Here is a 22,158-nt window from a genome sequence, read left to right as displayed (position 1 = left end):
TCCTGGGTGTAGGCCAAATTAACAATGGGAGGATATATAGTTTATAGTTTAACTTTGAAGCAAGGATGATAACAGACCCTCCCTGAAACTGCTCCCACTCCTTGTTCGGGGGCTGAAACTGCTTTGTAAAACTAATGAAAGGCCACAAGCTTAGAATTATGAAAGGGGCTGAATTCTGCTAAGGTATATTTGCAGTTAAATGATATCCAGTCATTGTTCCAGAGGTCAGGAGATTTGTAACTTCCCCATTACTCCTGTAGATAATATCCCTATTGTAGAGCCTAAAATTGACCTTTTGAGATGTTTTTTCAGACTTTTACATTTCTGGCCACTGACTGATTCCACCTGGACCTACAACTTGTGACTCAATCTGTCTACGGACCTGACCGAAAGGATGACTCAGTGCATGAGGACCATTTTCCACAATGCTATCATTTCATTCTCAACCAATCAACATTCCCCATTCCCTACCCTACTGCCCACCAAACTGTCCTTGGAAAAACCCTAACCCCCAAGTCTTCAGAAAGACTGGCTGAATATTTGAGATTTAAGTAACAACTCTGTTGTCTCGCATGTGACTAGCCCCATGTTAATTAAACTCTTTCTTTACTGCAATACCACAGTCTCAGTGAAATGGTTTTGTTTGTGCAGGGGAGCAGAAAGCACTTGTTGGGGGATTACAGAACCACATGTAAGGGCTGAAACATAGGTTCTGGGGCCAAATAGAGTTTAAATTCTGGGTCTTACCAGATGTGGAATCATTGTCAAGTTAACTTCTATCTCAGTTTTCTAACTGTAAAATGGGGACAATTAGGCCTTGTGAAGATTAAATGAGATAATGTATGTGAAATGGTTATTCCAGTTCCTGACACATATTAAGAGTGCTATAAACTTTATGTATAAGTCAATAAACTGAATAGCTCAATAAGCTTTACACATAAAATATATACATGTCTCCTTGGATTAAATGGAATTACGTAATACTGAAACAATTCCCATAGAATAGAATAATATGTTAAATCAAAGCAAGTTGGTTATAATACAGTTTCAGTCATCTTTTGGATAAATAAATCCTGTTCAGATTATTGAGTCAAGCTAATCATATCATTACTATTTCCTTAAAGTTCCAGCATTTCAATCACAGCAGGCCCACCAATGTTAAAGGAATCCATGGTAACCACACAAAGTAAACATCTACCTACCCATTAGTGCCAGCAATTATTTGGCATTTGTTATGTTAGTTAAATTGCATAATGAATGGTGTGTGAGAAATCAGTTTCTGCTTCCTTGACCCTTTGGAAAGCTGGTTCTCTAAGCCAGCATCCCTTGCTGAGACTCCAGAGTGTGACAGCTGTGACTTCAGGCACTGATTCTCTCACAAGCCCCCTCTAGAAATGAGGCAGCAAACGTGGTATTCTCTAAAAGAGTACAAATCTATTATAGGGGCCTGATTATTGGTAATGACCATTTCTATTATGGGACTGACATCTAACTAGGACTTTTATTGTTTATTTGAACAAGTATTCATCATGAATCCTGAGTGATCCTTCAGAGAACATCAATTTTAGATGCATCTGATACAACAAAACAAACTGGAAGGATTATTTTCATGCCTTTATATTTCAAGAAATACATTCTGTTTGCTTATATTCTAAGTATATGAAGAAAAGGAAAAGAGATTTAAGAAATAAATAAATAATCCTTAACAAGAACGGTTTTGGTTTTAAATGTAAATGCATCTGGTATGTTCTGACAAATCTTTAAATTTAATCCTTTTTTTGTTGATGGCAGAAATAGTCATTTATTTGAAATAGACCATGAGGTGTCACCTGACCACATGCTCAGTATGAACCTACGTAGGATGTGACTGTTGAATGAACTAAAAAGATCTTAAATTGCATTATCAGGAATTTTTAAAGGGAGAGAGCTTCCAATTTCATTTTGCAGAAGTTATAGAGAGAAAACTACAGCTAAAGTAAAGTAGTAAGGGACCTAGAATGGTGAAAATCTTCTTATGAACAAAATGATAAAAGGACTTGATGAAGTTTGGCCTAGAAAAGACTGAGAAGGCATAAAATAATCATCTTTCTATTTAAAGAGTTGTCATGACTACCCTTCAATTAACTTAACCCTACAGGTAATATAGATCTAAAACCCTCCACAAATTTTACTTTATATATATATACACATACATATGGTTTTTTTTTTTTTTTTTGAGACAGGATCTTGCTGTCACCCAGGCTGGAATGCAGTGGTGCAATCATGGCTCACTGCAGCCTGGACCTCCTGGGCTCAAGAAAACTTCCCTCCACAACCCAGCTGGGTCTACAGGCTCATGCCACCACACCCAACTAATTATTGTATTTTTGGTAGGGCATGGTTTCACCATGTTGTCCAGGCTGGTTTTGAACTCCTGGGCTCAAGTAATCCACTCACCTCAGCTTCCCAAAGTGCTGAGATTACAGGCATCAGCCACCACAACTGGCCAATAATATTTTTTAAAGACAACAGCTATTTACTATGTCTACTTAGTACAATATCCTGTATTAAATTCTGGGAGGGATACAAAAGTGGGTAAGTGCTTCTCAGTCATCAGGGAGCTTATAATTCAGACAGGAGACGAGATATAATTGTGAGGGTAAGTGGGAGGGCATCTGAGGCACAGGCAAGGTCGCAGAAACTGGGCTGAGGGTAGACACTGAAGGGAGAGTAAGGAGGAGCCCAGCATGGCTTGAGCAAGTGTCCATGCTAGATAGAAGTTGGAGATAAGGCTAAGAGTACATGGAGAGCCAGGAGTGGAAATGAATCTTATGGACTGGATCCTGTTCAAAGCTAAAGGCCTCGTAAGCCAGAAATCTGGTAACAGCCTAACATTTTTTTCTTTACTGTTTCTGCACATCTGTGCTGGTCTCGGATATACCTAGGAGGATGTTTACATGGAGTGACCACAACCGTGGGTCAGTGCTCCTCTCCATTTCCACAGCATAGAGATTTTGCTAGAGGAGTAGCCTCTTACTGGAGCAGAACAGAAAGAGCAGAGGTGGGAAGCTGCTCAGTCAGGACAGGCAATGGTGTAGGAAGGACTGACGAGGTCATCATCACCCACCCACTGCATTCCGCTTCGAGTGTCCCACTGGTCTCACAGAACACTTCTCTGTTCTGCCCAGAAGAAAGTATTTTCTCTTTAAAGAAATCTCAGTTGGCTTTTGCAGTTTCTGTTTTAAAATCCAACAAAAAATTATGGCACAAGGGCAGGGAACATTATACAAGAAAAACATTCTCCTTGATATTCTTGCCAGCATGCGGAGGGGAGAAAAACCAATGAACAAACACAGTAAGTAAAAACAGCATTGATTCTAGAGCCACATCTACCTGAATTTTTTACCCCACCATGCTGGTTTACCTCTTTTACCATTTCTCTTCATTACGGCTGAAAACACAATGCCTCCCTATGGATAAAACTATGAATGTAATTTTATTACAGAAAAATGTACAAAGAGGTCTAATCTAAGGCTGATTGTGAACAATATTATACATGATTGCTACTTCACTGTGCAACATTTCTAATATAATATGGAGTCTCAAAGAGTAGAGATCTAACTATTAACATAATGATAACTTAATGAGGGAAATTTCATACGATATCTTAAGGTTAAAAATGAGGCAAGATGAATCTTAAGCACAAAGATAAAAGATATTTGAATATACAGTACTCTCCACTTAAAGTAAAAGAGAGTCTTGTTTTTAGTACATAAATAAATTTTCTTTCACTTGTAAACTGAAAGCTGGAAAGGATAATTGTACTATAAGGTACATCAGGCATACTTTACAGGATTACAGTACTGGGCCATCAGTATTGACCTTATCTACACAAAAGGCTTTTATATTAGGATGTCAAGGAAATGTACCAGGTTCATTTAAAAACAAATCCTTCAATATTCAGTAATAGAACTATGAGGTGAGTACTCTTTGCTTTATTATGCTTTTGCTCAATACTTTCAAAAAAACACAGCAATGAACTTGCTATAAAAACAATGATATTTCAAAATGAAACTTTCCTCTACCGAGAACCAGAGAAAAAAAATGCATCCATTTGCTAAAGGTACTGCTTAGCTACACTTCACTTATGCACATTTTAGGTTAATTGATAGGACACACAGACAGGAGTTCTATAAACCATTTTACTGAGCATACATCCTGATTATAATGTCATGTTAAGAAATGGAGTGCAATCTATCTTCATGTCATATTTAATAGATTTCTAGTAAATAGCCCACAAGTGCTCTTTCTAACAGGTGATGAATTATATTAATGCCCTGTTGTACTTTCATAATTAAGGGTCTCGCAGCATTTTCATTATAATCAAGTCTTGAGATTGGAAACAAAAGGAATGGTTTGCACACTTCCTGGATCTGACCACAGTGCTCCTCTCATGCCCCACTGCTACGTTTGGCCGTAGGGAACACACCTATAAGGTTGTTCTCAGAATAAAAGCTAGGGAAATAGCTAAAATTTTCTTAGCAATCCATTATAAGTCATTCTTCCCCCCCACACCCACCCTGGTTTTCTAGCTCCTTCAGTCAGCCTCTGCTTCTCCCCTTTCTTATTAATTTATAGAAGTCTTATTCTCTCTATCTGAGCTGGACTTGACTTTTCTTTGATGCTATGTCCTTATCGAGATGTGGTGTTGCACTGCTGTTTCCTCGAAGCTGCATGCTATCAGTTTTTGTTTTGTTTTGTTGTGTTTTATTTGAGGTATGTGTCTCACTCTATGGCAGGATCATAGTTCACTGAAGCCTCGATCTCCCAAGCTCAAGTGATCTTCCTGCCTCAGTGCCCTGAGTAGCTAGGATTACAGGTGTGTGTCACCATGCTGAGTTAATTTTTTTTTTCTTTAGTAGAGATGAGGTCTTGCTATGTTGCCCAGGCTGGTCTCAAACTCCTGAACTCAAGTGATCCTCCCACCTCAGCCTCCCAAAGTGCTGAGATTACCAGCATGAGCCACTGAGCCCAGTATTCTTTGTCTTTTGCATAACAAGGAACAAACTTCATTAAAAAAAAATACTGAGATGGCAAAGAGAGAGAGGGATATGGTTGATGGGGAACTTCTCTCCAAAAAACTGACACAAATTTACCAGAAATTCAGAGAATAAAACCATATCCTCTTGGGTCTATCCCAAAGAAGTGCTTCTAACGATAAGAATGTTAGAACACCTAAGCCGGGAGAGGAGGGTGAAGTCCGGAGCAGACTGGAAACTGGCATATTTACTGTATTCCCCAAATTATTTTGGGTAGATGCGTCATACTCCACCTTCATTAACACACATCAGAAATAGAAATGGAAGAGATTGGGCATTGTAGGGAATAACAGAGGAAGGGAGACAGGAAGAAGAGGACACAGTGAAAACAAAGGTGGAGAGGGTGTCCTGGATTGGTTTTATGTGTTTTGCAGTGAAGAAAAAGACATCCAGAAAAAAAAAAAAAAAAAAAAAAAGGAAATGGGGTCACCACCTCTGCTCCTTAAACATAAGTGATTTTTATAAGTCTTCCTATATTTTTGTATTCTTTATATACTTATAATTTCTATCACAGGCAGACTATCAAGTGAGCAAGCTTGGACTGGGGGGTTAGTATTGGTAAGATTTTTATTTTCAGCTTTTCCCCTTATGAGATGGTTGCACCAAATTGGACAAGTTATATAGAGGTAATATTAGTAACTTTCCACAGCTATTATAAAGGTAAGCTCAGATATTTAAAACACGTCCAAGAATCACAGTCCCATTTCCATCTCCCTAAAGTTTCAAGGTATTAAATTATGTCAATTTGTAACAGATTGTACAACGTTTTTACAAAATTCATACAGAGTATATTACTATTAACAAGTGAGCACATATTGTTGGAATGACAATATTAACAAAGATCTAGTCTCCCGTGCTGATGCTGATGAGGTCCGCAAGGTTACTCAGGATCTAGTTCCAGGGTATAGTAAGCCAGCTACACAACTTCGGTTCCTGAATGCCTACGAGTTCCTGTGACCTACTTCCTATAGCATACACTGCATCCTTCTAATGTCCTCTCCCTTTACTTGCTCAAACCCAAGCATGGCTTTGTTTCTTGCAACCAAAATAGACTAAAAACCACTGAACCAAAGTCAAATAAAAATTAAAAATGGCTACCATGCCATCTAAATTCCCACTTGTTTGGCATTGGAATTATATGACCACAGAGGAAAAAATAATTTTTTATGCTTTTAAGATAGATAAGATATATTTAAATATTGAGAAATACTATTCAGAAAACTATCATTCATTTTGGCACACAATAAGGATTCTATGCATAGAATCCTTATATGTGCATTTTGGGGCAAAAAGCACAAGAGTATTTTTGTTGAAGTTGCGTATACTTTTCTAGAGTAAAAACTTTATACCTATCTTTTGTAGAAAATCAGAATGAATTAGTATGGTGTATACAATAACCTACTATGTCATTGTGCCAGAAGTTTGACCAATTCCTTTTCATGGAAGTTTGAAAATGTCAAGTTCGTTTTTAAACCCATGGCTAGATTCATCTACTTTAAACCAAAAGTGACAAAATAGGAACTGACTGGGGGGAAGATTCTGCAATCCACTGTTCTTAATATTTGATAATCCATGTGAAGCAGGTTTACCACAAACTGCTGTGACAGAACAAAGATGACAGATAAACTCCTGTGACCAAATTAATTGGAAATAGATGCCTCAGTCTTGTGATCCTATTTCAGTTTTTGAAAGAATTATATGCACCTTCAGAGCATGCCACATCTTAGGATGATTAGTCCTTGTACTGCTGGCATCGGCTGATATGGCATGTGGCCAAGTGTCTTAAGAGAAAGCTAAAAGTTCAGTGGAGGTGCTGCAGACTGTGTAGTTATTCCAGGATTACCTTGGAGAACACTCTGTCTTTTCTGTTGAAAGCTTGTCAGAGTTTGATATCTATTCTCTCTGTGCCTATGATGTGTATTTTCAGATTGCCCTAAGTGGACCTTCTTAGTCTCCTGTTTACTTCATTTTCTTCTACACTGCTGCAAAACATAGTATAAAATAACTTTGATCATTTTATCAGGTCATCTATATCCACATACCTCTTTTCTCACCTTTGTTATGATTCATATACATCTGAATGATCTCATATTAAACTTTGGCAACTATTCCAAAAGGAACTCTTAATGTTTTCTACTTGTCAAAAAGCAATAACATCAAGCAAGAGGCAAATGGTCAACTATTTATAAATACAGATTGCTAATTTTAAACAAGTCATAATCTCTCTTGGATTTGCATCAAAATAACCCAGTGTGTGGGAAGAGAGCAGGGAAGGTGAGAGTGCAGATGAAACAAGTTTAGCTGTCTACTGGTGATGTTAAAGCTGGGCTATGTATACAGGGTTTCATTATAGTCTTCTGCAGACTATTGCTAATGTTTGAAAAATTCCATTATAAAAAACAGTTTAAAGACACAAAACCTAACAACTTAGAAAATTATAATAATATTATATGTGACTAAAATAAGTTACTCTTTTGACTAGATATATAATCTACTAGATCATCAGTAACTGAATCTAAGCTATACAGCCAACCATAATAAATTTACGAGATAACCCATATCTGTAGCTGAAGTAGGTATTTTAATGTCTAATACAGGTTTAAGTTTTTTATACTGATAAATACACTTCTTGCCTTGTTATGCCAACCATAACAAAGATAACATAAGAAAACCTGACATAAAACAATTATTCTAAGAGAATTCTTTTGTTAGCATGTTTGACTTATAACACAAATGATGTTAACCATCACAAATTAATCTTTTTAAGGCTAAGAAAAATTATAAGATTAAATATAAAGAAAAAAGCAATTTAATCAAAGGTTAGAACAACATAATACAAGCCTAACAGAATTTATATTAACGTATATTAATCCTTTTGTTTGCAATATGAATAAGATTGCAAGTATCTTCATTTATACTATAGAATTCAAATCCCAATGTGTCCTATCTTCCTTATCTCTTGAAAATAACAAGGACACTTACTAAAACCAAGTAAACTGTTTAAAAAGACCTAAATCACATCACTTAAAATTGTAAGGTTAAAGTAGAATATTCTTTTAAATTATATTTTATTCAAATTATTTTAACGAGAACTCGATATTCTCATTTAAAAAAAAAGCATATTTTACAATAGTGCACTATACATTTCTGATTAGTAGAGTGACAAAAATATGCAGCCCTATTTATAAGGACAATTTTCAAAGTCATTAGTCACTGAAAATTTAAAAATTTATTCTAAGAATCAGATTTGAGGGTGGAAACATTAACAAAAAACGCAATTTTAACTTGGAAGATAAATTGTGGAAAAACTATATTTATTTGGTTGATCAATTCTTTTTCTAATTTTAATGCCTCTGTAGTTTCCAAATTTTTATAGATATTTATTGACACCTTAAGTTGAAAATACTAATAAACTCAGGACAAAATGTCACATACTTTTATAAACCTTTATACATTTTTGAGCAACAGGATTTATAGAAGAATGGCTGAAAATGAACTAGCTCATTTGAGAAGAGAGGGGAAAACAGAAGAGAGGGAATTTATAAGATGGCACATACAATTGAGTTATCTTTTCTGTACAGCCCTTTGATTATTTTTAAAATGTAGCATTAACATATTTTCTAACTGATCTTCAAAAACCAAAACCACATAAGGAATATGTATTTCAGCTTCTCACACCTGTTGTTGCTTAATTTTTTAACCAACAATCACCTTTTCATAAAAAAATTTCAGATTCATAATGGTCAGGCAGATGAATGAATTTTTCCTCCCTGGTGCTAAAACCTATCTTGAAAATAAGATTTTTATTTTAAAATAATAAAGACTATCACTTGCAGAATGAAACTTGTTGAGTTAGGCACTTTTTGTAAGTTCATACTTGTACTCCTTCATAAATATTTCAGTTTTTTTCAGGTGAATGAAAAGTGCTGAGCGGCTCAAGACGTTCATCTAGTAAGATAGTTGCAATGGGTGGCCTGGCATAAGCCTTGCTCATGCTATTTGCATATTGTGTGCCCAGAAGATAAAATCTCTTCATGAAAATCTTGTCTACTATTTTTAATTGATGTTTACAATAAAGATATTCAAAACCAAGAAATTTAGTGTAATTTAGCGCATGTTGAATAGACGCTACGAAAACCCTGGTTGGGTATAAGAAAACTGGAAAAGAGTTTTTTAATACTGTTAGGATTGAGTGAGAAGCTCTGGTCAGGCCAAACAATGAAAAATCTATACCATTTTAATAATAAAATATAATTCTTTGGCCATGTTGAATTCATCACAGGACGTATTAGATGAAATTGAATTGAGTGCTGATAGCTGAGAGGATTATTTTGTAAATTAGTTAAATATTTATGTCAAAATATTGTTTAAAAGAGAGTACTGTTTTATTTATTTTTATACAGATATGCTTGAAAATGAACACACAAAAACTACCAATGATAATTTTAAATCACCAATAAAAACAAGAATATCATCAGGTTTTCTCAATTTTAATGTATTTCTTCTTTTTAAAAATATGATTAAAATAATAAAGATCAAATAACGAAATATTCAGCAGTCCTCTTCAAATATATCCTGTGTATAATACTGTTACAACATCCTGAGTTCTGTGATTAGTCAAACTAAGTAATTCTATATCTAAGAGTCTCAAAAGATAGCGCCTTTCAATTCATTACCACTTTTTTTTTTTTTCCACTGCAGAAACAGATTAATCTGGGAACTTACTGGTCAACACTTTCCCTCCACTTTTGCAATTAAAAAATTTTTTTTTCAATCATCTTCTCTTGAAGATGTCATACAGAGTGCTAACACTTTCATAAGCAAAATCAACACCTTTAGAGCACTGAAAATTTGATATGAGTTGAAAATATAGGCTGTTACAAATAGTCCTTTCTCTACTTTTAGAAGTAGTATTTTTGCAAAGGACTAAATAAATCATTCCATTAAAATAAAGGCAATGCATTTAAATTAAATATTATTTACCACATAAGTGAAATGTCAAAGATCCAAATAATGGGTTCTATTGATAATAGATCAAATTTGGATGATTAGTTTTTAAATGTAAAAATCTTGCTTAAGTGAATTAAAAGGATGAAATTCTTTTATGATAGATATAGTGCTATCTTTACATTTCTTGGTCCATTAATTAAAAATGAATAAGTGCATGATGATCTGATGTTTTGTTTAGCTTAATCCAAGTAACTGCCCACCCTGGAATTTAACTCCAAGGCAAAATTTTCTCATAGCAATGAAAATTGCCAAGAAAGAATCTTGTAAAAAGAGGCCAACTCTTAATAATACCTGATAATGAAGAGCATAATCCCAAATGATTACTTTAACTCATATGTCTATTTGCCCATGGGATGTCTTCATTTTCTTTTTTCTCTTTTTATTGACACATAATAATTGTATATATTTATGGGGAACAGGTGACATTTTGATAAATACATATAATGCACAATGATTAAGTCATGGTAATTGAGATATTCATCACCTCAAACATTTACCATTTCTTTGTGTTGGGAGTATTCCAAATCTTCTCTTCTAGCTATTTTGAAATATACAATAAATTGTTGTTAACTATAGTTGTCCTACTATGCTATCAAACACTACAACTTACTCCGTCCATTTTAATGTATTTTGTACCCATTAACCAATCTCTCTTCATCTCTGACTGCCCCCATCCCAATCTCTGGTGACCACCATTCTACTCTCTACCTCTATGAAATGAATTTTTTTTAGTTCCCACATATGAATAAGATCATGTGATATTTGTCTTTCTGTGCCTGGTTTACTTCACCTAACATAATGTCCTCCAGTTCCAACAATGTTTCTGCAAATAATGGGATTTCATTCTTTTTTATGGCTGAATAATATTCCATTGTGAATATGTACCACATTTCCTTCATCCATTCAGCCGTTGATGGGCACAGGTTAATCCTATATTTTGGTTACTGTGAATAGTGCTGTAGCAGTAATAGAAGCGCAGATATCTCTTCAATAAACTGATTTCCTTCCTCTTGGATATATACCTAGCCATCGGATTGCTGGATCATATGGTAGTTCTATTTTTAGTTTTTTTGGGAAGCGCTATACTATTTTCCATAGTTGCTGTGCTAATTTACATTTCCCAAGAAGGTGTTTTCATCAGAATATCTAAATAAGGGTGTATTTGCAGCTTGAAATATTTCTAGATAAATAATAAAGACATATTGTGACTTCCTAAATTAATACAAATATAAAACTGGTTAATTTCTCCACCAGGTTTACTGATTGGAACTGTTCCAGGATTTCTATACAAAAAGGATCACACTGCTGGGCTCCAGAAGAAAGCTGTGAAGTTCTTTTCTTCTCTTCCCCTAACCCCGTTTCATTTCTCTCATAGGAGGAGGAGTGCAGATCTGAAACTGGATTCTGGGATGGTAGCTGAGCAACATGTTCTAGGGATGAAACTTTCAAAAGAGGTAAGAGCTTTTCTTTACTGTGGCTGTTCCTTTCTGCTGGCATCCTCCTGTGACAGGAGACTAGTCAGGAACTTCAAGCTCCCTAACATCCCTCTACTTTCAGCTGGGGCATATAGAGCTGGAGCTATTGCCCAAAGGAGACAAGATCTGGGATAGTACGGATGGGTAGGGCTTTTTATTTCAACAGAGTTACTAATTATAAGATTAATGTTTAGGAGCAGAAACTCATTTGGTCCTGAAGACAGAAGGACACCATGTTTTTAAAATTAGAGCTCTGCATTAGCTTTGGCATAAAAAAATAGTTATTATCATTTATTCATGTATTAATTGATTATTAAGTGAATAATGATTAGAGCAAGCTCTAAAGTTCTCTATAAATCTGAATTCTGGCTTCATCACTTAAAAACTGCATTACTTTGGGCAGGCTATTTATCTGTGCCTTAGCTTTCTTACCTGTAAAAATGGAACTAATAACAATAATAACTAATAATAAATCCCTAGCAGAAGAGTTGTGAGAATTAATTGTTAATAAATGTGAAACCCTTAAAAAGGGCTGGCAGTGCTCAATAAACAGTAGTTACTATTATGAATAATTATTTAATATAAGAAGTAACGTTAGTCTTATTTGGCAAACTGCTAAGCAACAGAAGATCCAAACAGAAACATGAAAGACAAGGTCTCTGCCCCCAGGGAACCCATCTCATGGTATCTTGTGTATGCATCTTTTCAGAGACTGGCAGGATTTGTCTCAGTCTCAGACTTCTGGAGGCGAAGTACCACTTAATAACCATCTAATTTTATCCTTATAATAAACATCGACTCTCAGAATGATGCCAGGACCAAGACTGTAGCCCACTAGTTAAAATCTTTTGTTTTTATTTGAAAAGGGCTAGTTACAGAGGCTCTGAGCTAACACTGATGTGTGGCATCATCAAAAAGGAAACAGAAAAGTGTAGGGGTAGTGTCAAAATGTCCTGGTTAGATCACTGTTACTGTACCTGCAGAAAGATAAAGATATGGGCAGTCTTAAAGATGGACAACTCAAGCTAGAAGGGATAAGAACTTTCAGTGGTTACAGGGGCAGGGGACTAGCTCCATTCGATGCTGAGAAGTTTGGAGAAAACTGAGGAGATACTGAATGCAGCAGCGCCCTCATGAGAAGAAACCAACAAGAGAGCTGCTTTAGTTCCCTACAGCTCTTCAGTTTCACACCTGATTATTTGCCTTCTTATAAGTACATGCTCTTTTGGGGGTTGGGGTTAAGGTGGGAAGAGGTGGCCTGACTGAGTCGCTGTTTCTTAGTTCCTTATAATTAAAAGAGCTCATACCATGCTCATAGTTTTTCTCTACTGCTTCACTCCATTCCCTTTCTCCTTTGAGACTGTTTCTCTTCTACTATATTTAGAGCCTATATTGGTTTTGGAGTGTCAGGAGGGAAGATTGTGTTGGCCTTGCAAGTTACTGTGTTCTTGCCCAGCAGGGCTACAACAGAGAGAAAGGGTGGCCACTACAGTTTGCAAACTGGCTACATGCACCCTTCCTATTCCCCAGAAATAACCTGCTCTTTCAGATCTAAGTTTCTCTTGCTATTTTATCTCTTTCTATCTTTGGTATTTAAATACTGCTTATGCTGGGAGAAGAACAATTCTGCATGGTTTATCTGCTGTTTTATAATATCGTTTCAACAGCTTGGAAAATGAGGAGTCAACATAATTTATTTTCAGGGGTACCCTATATAAAATCTTCTTTAAAATATCTTAGCATATCATTCCATTGCTTAAGGTTGAAAGATTTAATCACAGTATTTAATAAAATAAAAACTAATTGCTTAAATGAGTAGCAGAATTTCTTCCAAATGAAGTGAGACGACAAATGAAATATGACTTTTGCCTGTTCACATCTAACATATTGAGATAAAAATTACATATGTACACACACATACATATTAATTATATATAATATATAATTATAACCTATATAATATTAATTGTGTGTGTGTGTAAAATGACTTTTAAAAATGTAAAATTAGGGCAGGCAGATGACCATTTAATGTTGGGATTTTCTTTATGATAAATAAGAAACAGGTACAAATTGCCTCTCTTTACAGAATTTAATGATCAATAGATTTAGTCAAACTAGGATGGAACTAACTTTCTATTATGCAAATAAAACATATCACTAACCAAATACCCTGATCTAACATGAAAAGTATAGTATTAAACACAGAACAAAGCGAAATTTTCTAATTCACTGTATCAGAAAAAAATACTTTGACTCCTCGAAACTGGAACTACAATCAGAAAAACGTTAGCCCTGAGAAAGACATATAAAAAAGGCTATAATTCTTCCAATTTCTGTCATTATTTATGTAATGTGAAAAACATGCCATTACTAGGCAGATTTTCCCCTTTGTCCTTCTACATGATAAAAAAGGCAACTGATGCCACTTGTGTCACTGAAACAGGAAGAATTATTTAGGTCAGTTCTAAGTGTGCTTTGAGGCACACATTTTAAAAACTTTTTTGTCATGGAAAATTTTAAACATAAATAAAAGTAGACAAATAGTATAATAACTTACATGTATCCAACATTTAGCTGCAACAATTAACCCATAGCTAAAAGTATTTTTTATATATACCTACCTACTCCCCCGATTTATGAATACACTGACCGACTATTTTATAGCAAATACCAAATAGCATGTCCTATTATTCTGGTGGGTCATTTAATTAAGCCATTAACCAGCATAAGAATTATTGCACTTTTGTTTTTCCTTTCTAAGTCCTATCACTTGTACTTTTCTCATTTCTAAAACTTTTTTCCTCATGCCTTAATGCTTTTATAAGCCTGTGAGGGCTAAAAAGAAAGATTCTCATACTGGCATGGTAAGATGCTGAGTGATTATTCTTTACCCATGTGAATTTCTGATGTCTAATTTGTGAGTTTATTAAATCATTAGGTAAAAATTTAGAGATACAGGGATTTATTCAATCACCATATGCAAACATGTTCTAAGCAAAGCTACTAAATACTTGATTATCTGACATTTTAATATATTAGGAAAGTTGAATGTCACTGAAGCCTCCATTTTTACATTTAGCTGACTAAACAATAAATAGTCTAGGCAGTTGCTTTTTCACATATCTAAAAGCCAAGCCCTAAACAAATAGGAACACTTCGTATATTTTCCTCAAAATATTTAATCTAATATACATTTTCCTAATGTTTTCCATTTTTACATCTGATATCTTCTTTAAACATAATGTTTAGTTTTAAAAAAAGGTATACATTTTATCATTTTTCAGGAATTTCCCTGTCAAATCACACTCCTTGGTATCATGGTGCTAGCCCCAATAATTAAGTCATAGCAATGCCTAAACAAAACATGTAGCAAACCAAAATTTATATCTGATAATAACCCAGCTAAACAATTTTTGAACAGGGTCTATGCTACCAGATCAAACTCATTTCAGACTAACATCCTTTTCTTAAGAATACACATTCCCCTCATAGTGTTCCGATCAGGGCTGTGGTATAGAAGTTAAAAAGTTAGAATTAGTTGATAAAGATTTTCAAAATAATGTTAAAATCATATTAAAATTATAATTATGGTTAATTCTATGTATTTTAAAATAAAATTTTAAGGTGAAAATTGTTTCATTAATTAAGAAGGCTTGGAAAAGGCATAATACATATTGATTCAGAAAGCCATACTGTCTCCTCTACCATTCTAGGAAGTTTCTAATTTATTTCCATTAAAGCCTAGTGACATGGTATCACAAATATTGTGTTTAAAAATAAAATCCTCTGTTTTGGTGCCAAATAATTCCAAATATTAAAAAAAAATTAAATAAAATGTTTCCCTTTTTTTCTTCTTATCATTAATAATATGTTTTCTTGCTAATACATTGCTTTAAATCAGAAGAATTTGTGGTAAGGCAAAATCTTTTGTGTATGTGTATGTGTGCACACATATGTATCTGTTTCCCTCCTTCTGAGGCCACAGGCATTTAATTAAAAATTATCTTCAGGCAGAAGATAGCATTAAAATTGCATATTTTAAAAAATAAACACAAAAGGCAATAAGCATACTATATAACGCATATATGGGCCAGGCACAGTGGCTCACCAGTACCAAAGTAATCCCAGTACTTTGGGAAGCTGAGGCAGGTGGATCACAAAGTCAGGAGTTCAAGACCAGCCTGGACAAGATGGTGAAACTCAATCTCTACTAAAAATACCATAATTAGCAGGGCATGGTGGTGGGTGCCTGTAATCCCAGCTACTTGGGAGGCTGAGGCAGCAGAATTGCTTGAACCCAGTGGGGGCAGAGGTTGCAGTGAGCCAAGATCACACCACTGCACTCCAGCCTGGGAGACAGAGTGAGACTCTGTCAAAACAAAACAAAAGAAAACAAACAAACAAAAAAACCTATACCGATATTTCTATAATGTTATATATGTTTAAAATTTTTTTTTAAGTATAAAAGCAGTTAATATTAACCTACGCTGTTAAAAGTAATGATACCGGTTACCCTCAGGATAGGGCAATGACTGGAGTCATGGGTCATTGTGGCAACAATAGAAATGTTGTTTCTTGATCTGAATTTTGGTTACAGAGTGTATTCAGTTTGTGAAGATTCTCCAAACTGTGTGCTTATAATAGATGTTCAATTTTCTCTATATTTACATCAATAAAAAGACTTTTAAAGCAGAAAAGGAACTTAAATGGTACTAGGGTATTTTAACACTGAATCGCCTACACCATTCTGCTGTTGTTTAATTTTTATATATTAGAAAAATATTTTCACATTTATAAATACATAAAAATACAGAAGTCATTCTTCTAATTTAAATGCTTTAGAAGCCAATTATTTCCTATTTAACCTGATTTATTTAAAATACATTCTGTTTGAAGAATTTGGAATAATCTTGCATATGACTTAGCTCCCATTAAGAGAGGTAAACATGGCTAAATGAACTCTTTCATATAGGATATTTAAACTCTCTCTATCAGTCAAACCAAAAGAACCAAAAACCCAGAATGCAGTCTTCATTAATTCTAGTGGGACTTATCTGAGAGAAGACAAACTTTCTCTTACTTTTAAGAAAAAAAAATCGAAAGTTTCATAAGAGTTTGTTTGTGTGTGTATGTGTATCAATGTAACCAGAGCCAAATCAACTCAAATTTCTGAAGGCTTTTATAAATTTATTCAGTATCTTTAAAATACTCATTTTGGAAAAAAATACATGAAATTTATACTTAGAAATTCAAGTAATCTGGCCTCATTTAATAATGTTATGAAATAAAAATAAATAACATTAAATAAATTAAATAAATAGTATTAAATCAATGAGCATTTAAATTAGTTCTATGAAACCTAATACAAAGCACAAAGCTGTTATTCTACAAGAAGGTAAAAGTTCAGGACATCAAATATGAAAAATGGAAAAATACAGACATGGAAAAGTGAGACAATGAAGCAGCCCAAAAAATCAGAATCTCCAGTTGATGAAGCACAGTGCAGTAGCTGAGTCTATAAAAGACAACCCACCGCAACAGATACATTCTTTTTATTTTTTTTAAGCTACAGTTATATGTTCAGGCAGAAGCAGCTACTTAATTTTATGGTTAGCTTATGACTAAAAACTCAGCAACTTGATCATATATAAATGCTCAAAAAGCACGACAAATGTCAAATTTCCTAATATATGCCATGCCTGATTTTTTCCCTTTGTTTCATATAACATCACTCTGCCTTGCTGAGTTTTCCTATCCAAGTCCTTCCTTCCTTTCTCTACCAGTCTAAATTTTCATTTTTTTCTGAAATCTTCCCTGATAACACTCCAGCTCTTAAATTATCTTTGTCTTTCTCTGAATTCCTATGACACTATTTTTTTTTTTCTTTTTGAGACAGTTTCCCTATGTTACCCAGGCTGGAGTACAGTGGCAAGATCTCAACTCACTGCAACCTCCACCTTCTGGGTTCAAGTGACTCTCATGTCTCAGCCTCCTGAGTAGTTAAGACCACAGGTGTGCGTTACCATGCCTGGCTAATTTTTGTATTTTTAGTAGAGACAGAGTTTTACCAGGTTACTCTAGAACTCCTGACCTCAGGTGATCCGCCCACTTGGGCCCTAAAGTGCTGGAATTACAGGTATGAGCCAATGTGCATCACCCAACACTAATAATTTAACTTTTACATGAGAAATGTTTTACAAGTAAAACTCTGAAAGAATAAAATATATCTACTATATTTTCTCATCGATTCTTTACCACAGTTCAATTTACAGTGAAGAAACTGACATCCAGAGAGACTAAATAATGTGCTTGTCTTCACACAGATATTAAGACACAAGGCTGGGTTCTGAAGTTAGGCCTGCTTGACTCCAAAGCATTGAAATATCTACCTTCTTTAAGCAGACGGTAATTTTGGAGGACAGACAGAATTTGATTTCATCATGGTACCTCTCCTGGAAAAACGGTTGAATTTTTAACATCACTACTCTTAGCACATTGTCTGTGACAGATGCAGATGTAAAATATTAGAGGGAATTTGAGGAATATGTACATGTTCTTATAATCAGTTAATATCAGGGCTGAGACTGGAAATTGTCTCCTGGTCCCTTTGCACCATGCCCCCTGAAAACTTATAGCATGGAGTGTTCAGAGATGAAAGATTTTTATCTAAGCAGGCAGTATATTGTAGCGGAAGGTCAGTGAGATCTGGTTTTAAATCCTGTTTCTACTACTGACATTGTATCCGTAGGCAACACACGCAAATACTCTGGGCATATTTCTTTACCAGTATAATACTAATAATACAGATACTGAAGGTTGATAACTGTGAAGGCTAAGGGATCCAATGTATGGTAAATTGCTAACAAAATACTTAGAGCTGGTCTCTCTGCTCCATCCTAACTTGTAAGTAAAATTGAAATGCTGAACTCTGATATTCTGCAACATGTCATCATTTGCAGGAGTTTGTCATACAGCAAAGTCCGCAATTCAGATGTATGTTCTCTACAGTGGCTCTACTCCACATGGGTGTCCAAGACCCCTCCAAGCATCATAATGAGGGAACAGTGCTTCTCACTATTCATTACCCAAGAGTATTCAGGAGATGGCATCTTGAAAACAATTTCAAGAATTCATTATCATATCAAATAAAATAGGTTTCATTAAAAGAGGGCAAGCAGTTATGAAGGAGATGGTTTCCTTTTTCTTTCTCTGTCTGATGTTCCTGTCTGCCTTCCAAGATGTCAGAAGAACAGTCTGCTTTATTTATAAATGCGACTAAGACTGAGAACAAAAGGATGTGATTATAAAAAGAAAGGAAAAGCCTCAGAAGAATGAGATAGGAGGTGAACTTAAGGTCTGTTAACTAGATGGATAAATCAACACCCTGAGTCACTAAGACAATAAACAAAATAAAATCCACGTTCAGTGACTGCTTGCATATTTGCCACAAAGAAAGACGCTAAAGTCCACATTGACAGCCATTTTCTATTGTTTCAATAAATTTAGAATGAATCCTGAAGTGGACGGTTTTTGTTTTGTTTTATTTTTGAGACGAATTCTCACTCTGTCACCTAAGCTGGAGTGCAGTGGCACGATCTTGGCTTACTGCAACCTCTGTCTCCCAGGGTCAAGCAATTCTCCTGCCTCAGTCTCTGGAGTAGCTGGAATTACAGGCGTGCGCCACCACGCCCAGCTAATTTTTACGTATTTTTTAGTAGAGATGGGGTTTCACCATGTTGATCAGGCTGGTCTTGAACTCCTGACCTCGTGATCTGCCCGCCTTGGCCTCCCAAAGTGCTGGGATTACATGCATGAGCCACTGTGTCCAGCCCTGAAGTGGGGTTTTAAGACTACAGAAGGTTATTCTAGAGCTACCCTGTCCAAAGACACACATGGCTACTGAGCACTGGAAACACAGATAGCCCAAATTTAGATGTGTTATAGATGTGAAATATACAACCAATTTCAAAGACTTGCTATAAGTAAAGAATGTGAAACATTTCATTAGTATTTTTTAATTGATTGCATTCTGGAATAATAATACTTTGATTTCACTGTATTACATAAAGTATATTATTACAATACATTTCACCAGTCTCTTTTCACTGTTTTCAATGTGGCTACTGGCACATTTTAAATTAGAGATGTAGCTCACATTTGTGACTTCCATTAAATTTCCATTGGGTAGTGTTGGCCAACAATAAGAATCAAAGACATTTTAGGCAAGTGACAATACATAACAATTACTTTCTTCAACTCAAACATGAAGGGTTAAACTTCATTAAGAATTCCATTTGCAAACTGTTTTTTGAGTCACAGATGTTCATGTGATATTAAACAATAGGTATTTAGCAAGTTACAGTGCTACCTGAAATATTTTGGCCATTAATTTTATAATCTACAGAGATAATATTTAAATACCTTAATTCTAAATATACATATTCTGAATAAATTTCTAATATATAAATATAAATTCTAAGTACACATAGTGATACTGATACGGTATCACTAGAATACCAGATTTCAACATATATGTACCTAAAATTTTTGAGGTCAGAGAGTCAAAAGCAAAATCCTGAGAAACCTGAAATTTGTCATCCTCAAGTACTCTAGTATCTTCCTTACTGTTGGTTTCTTCATGAAACTCTTCTCTGTGCAATCCATCCTCCACACCATTGCTAAAGTTCTATCATTGCAAGATTAAATTTGATTTGACACTTGCCTCTTCAAACATCTCCAATAACTCCTAACATTTATAGCATAGAGTCTAAACTCAGAGTTAAAAGGTTGACAACACCTTACTCCAAACTCCTTTCCCACTCTTATCTCAGATAATTCCCCACCATGAAGTCTAAACACTGAAGACAAATACCCCACCCTTTCCAATCAGGCCAAGCTTGAGCAGCACTCCTGCCCCTGTCTCCCTCCATGTCTGCTGGTGATCTCTCCTTGCCATCAGTGCCAGCCACAGGTGACTTCGGAGGACATTGTCTATACTTTCCAGGTGTCTGGTAGATGCATATCATCATATAGCCCACTTGTCATATTACATTATATAGGCCTATAGCCCCCAGGATTAGTTTGAGATAGAGTAGGATGAAGATAAGAATAATGATATTTTATCATTGTGTCCATAGTATCTAGCACAGGGATAGGCAAGTACTAGGTCTCTGACAAATATTTGTAGATTGAGAGAATTATGCCTTTTACCCTCCATATCTTAGGCACTGGCCATGCAAGACTCTTATGTTTCTGAAATATCTAACATTGTCCCTATGTCTCTGCCATTCTACTAAAGTGTAGGATACTTTTTTGAAATCTGTTTATTTTTGTTTTTACTTTTGTCAGAAACACACATACACACCACCCACATACACACCACACAGACACACACACAGAAACACACATTTTTAAAGTGAACTACAACCAGCAGTTTCGTGCTGTATGCCCCCACATACCCAAACCACACTTCCCTAAGCCAGCCACTTTCAACTCTTTTAGCTGTTTCTTGCAATTCTTCCCTTCATTCTCATATTTCTAAATAACACACGCACGCACACACACACACACACAAACACAGATACAACTCAGACCTTGCTCTCAAAGAGGCTATAAGCAAAAGGAAGCATTTATTTTTATCTTTATGCTCCCCCAAATATAGAAGTCTTTACACATGATAAATACTCAACAAACACTTCCTGGTTGATTGAATGAATGGATAAGTGAATACACATGGTCTTTGGTGCTTAAGTGTGATCTGTTCAACATTCTGAAGTGGAGATGCATTCCTATACCACAGTCAAGGCAACGAAACAAATGGACATACCAATTAAGAATCAGTAAAAGGAGATAATGAAAGGCTAGACAAGGTGGATAGAAGCTAGGAAATCCTCCCAAACGAAAAAATCAGGATAGCCTGGAAATAGAGGTTTATGTGAATGAGTTTTACTTCTAGCTGTATAATCTTGGGCAATTTACTTAACTTTCCTGGATTCCTGTTTTCTTATCTGTAAAATGAGGATAATGCCTCCTCCCTTCTAGATTTGTTGTGTCTAGTAAGCTGTATAAATGAAAACTGCTTTGTTTTTATTATTGTGTGTATGCATATGTGAATAATAATATCAATAACAACTTCACCCTGGCAGCCCTGAAGATAAGCTGACTTCTGGTCTAACCAGAAGCTTCTTATACACATGCTGCTAATCCTTCACCAGGCTAGAGTGAAAATAGAAAGATGTGGGTACACTTGGTAATGAAAAGTATGCAAGGAGAAGATGAAGACAGGTTCCTTGCAGCAGTACTATAAAAAAACAATTCTATTTAGAGCTGCATGTTAATCACCTTTTCTGTTTGTTCGTTTCAGACTCTACCAAGGAAAATCAAGTCTATTCTTAGATGGCACACTCAGAAGCAATAACAATATTTTACAAATGACAATGGATATCTGATTACTGCTAAAATTTAATATATACACTTGATGGAAAAATAAATTTCATAACATCCTATACTAATGTAATCCATACACCGAATAAAAACTCTATCTTCAACTTTGTATTAAGATAGATATGCCAGAATCTCAAGACAATAAAATCTCA

At 35.1% G+C, this 22,158-nt stretch overlaps 1 protein-coding gene across 3 annotated transcripts in view; it reads right to left on the bottom strand.

Moving 5' to 3' along the window:
- Positions 1-22,158, bottom strand: part of FBXL17 (F-box and leucine rich repeat protein 17) — a 536,693-nt gene that overhangs the window by 123,231 nt on the left and 391,304 nt on the right. The window contains exon 8 of one of the 3 annotated variants that reach the window (XM_017527158.2): positions 2,542-2,698. The exons of the other annotated variants lie outside the window; for them this stretch is intronic. Coding sequence (XP_017382647.1) covers positions 2,586-2,698 — 113 coding nt within the window. The 3' untranslated portion in view covers positions 2,542-2,585. Of the gene's footprint in view, positions 1-2,541; positions 2,699-22,158 lie in introns of those variants that run through there. 3 annotated transcript variants of the gene reach the window in all.

Source organism: Cebus imitator, unplaced genomic scaffold (assembly GCF_001604975.1).
Source record: "Cebus imitator isolate Cc_AM_T3 unplaced genomic scaffold, Cebus_imitator-1.0 Scaffold46, whole genome shotgun sequence".
NCBI lineage: Eukaryota > Metazoa > Chordata > Mammalia > Primates > Cebidae > Cebus > Cebus imitator.
Note: the sequence above shows the minus strand (reverse complement) of the source record. Positions and strands in the feature narration are given on the sequence as shown.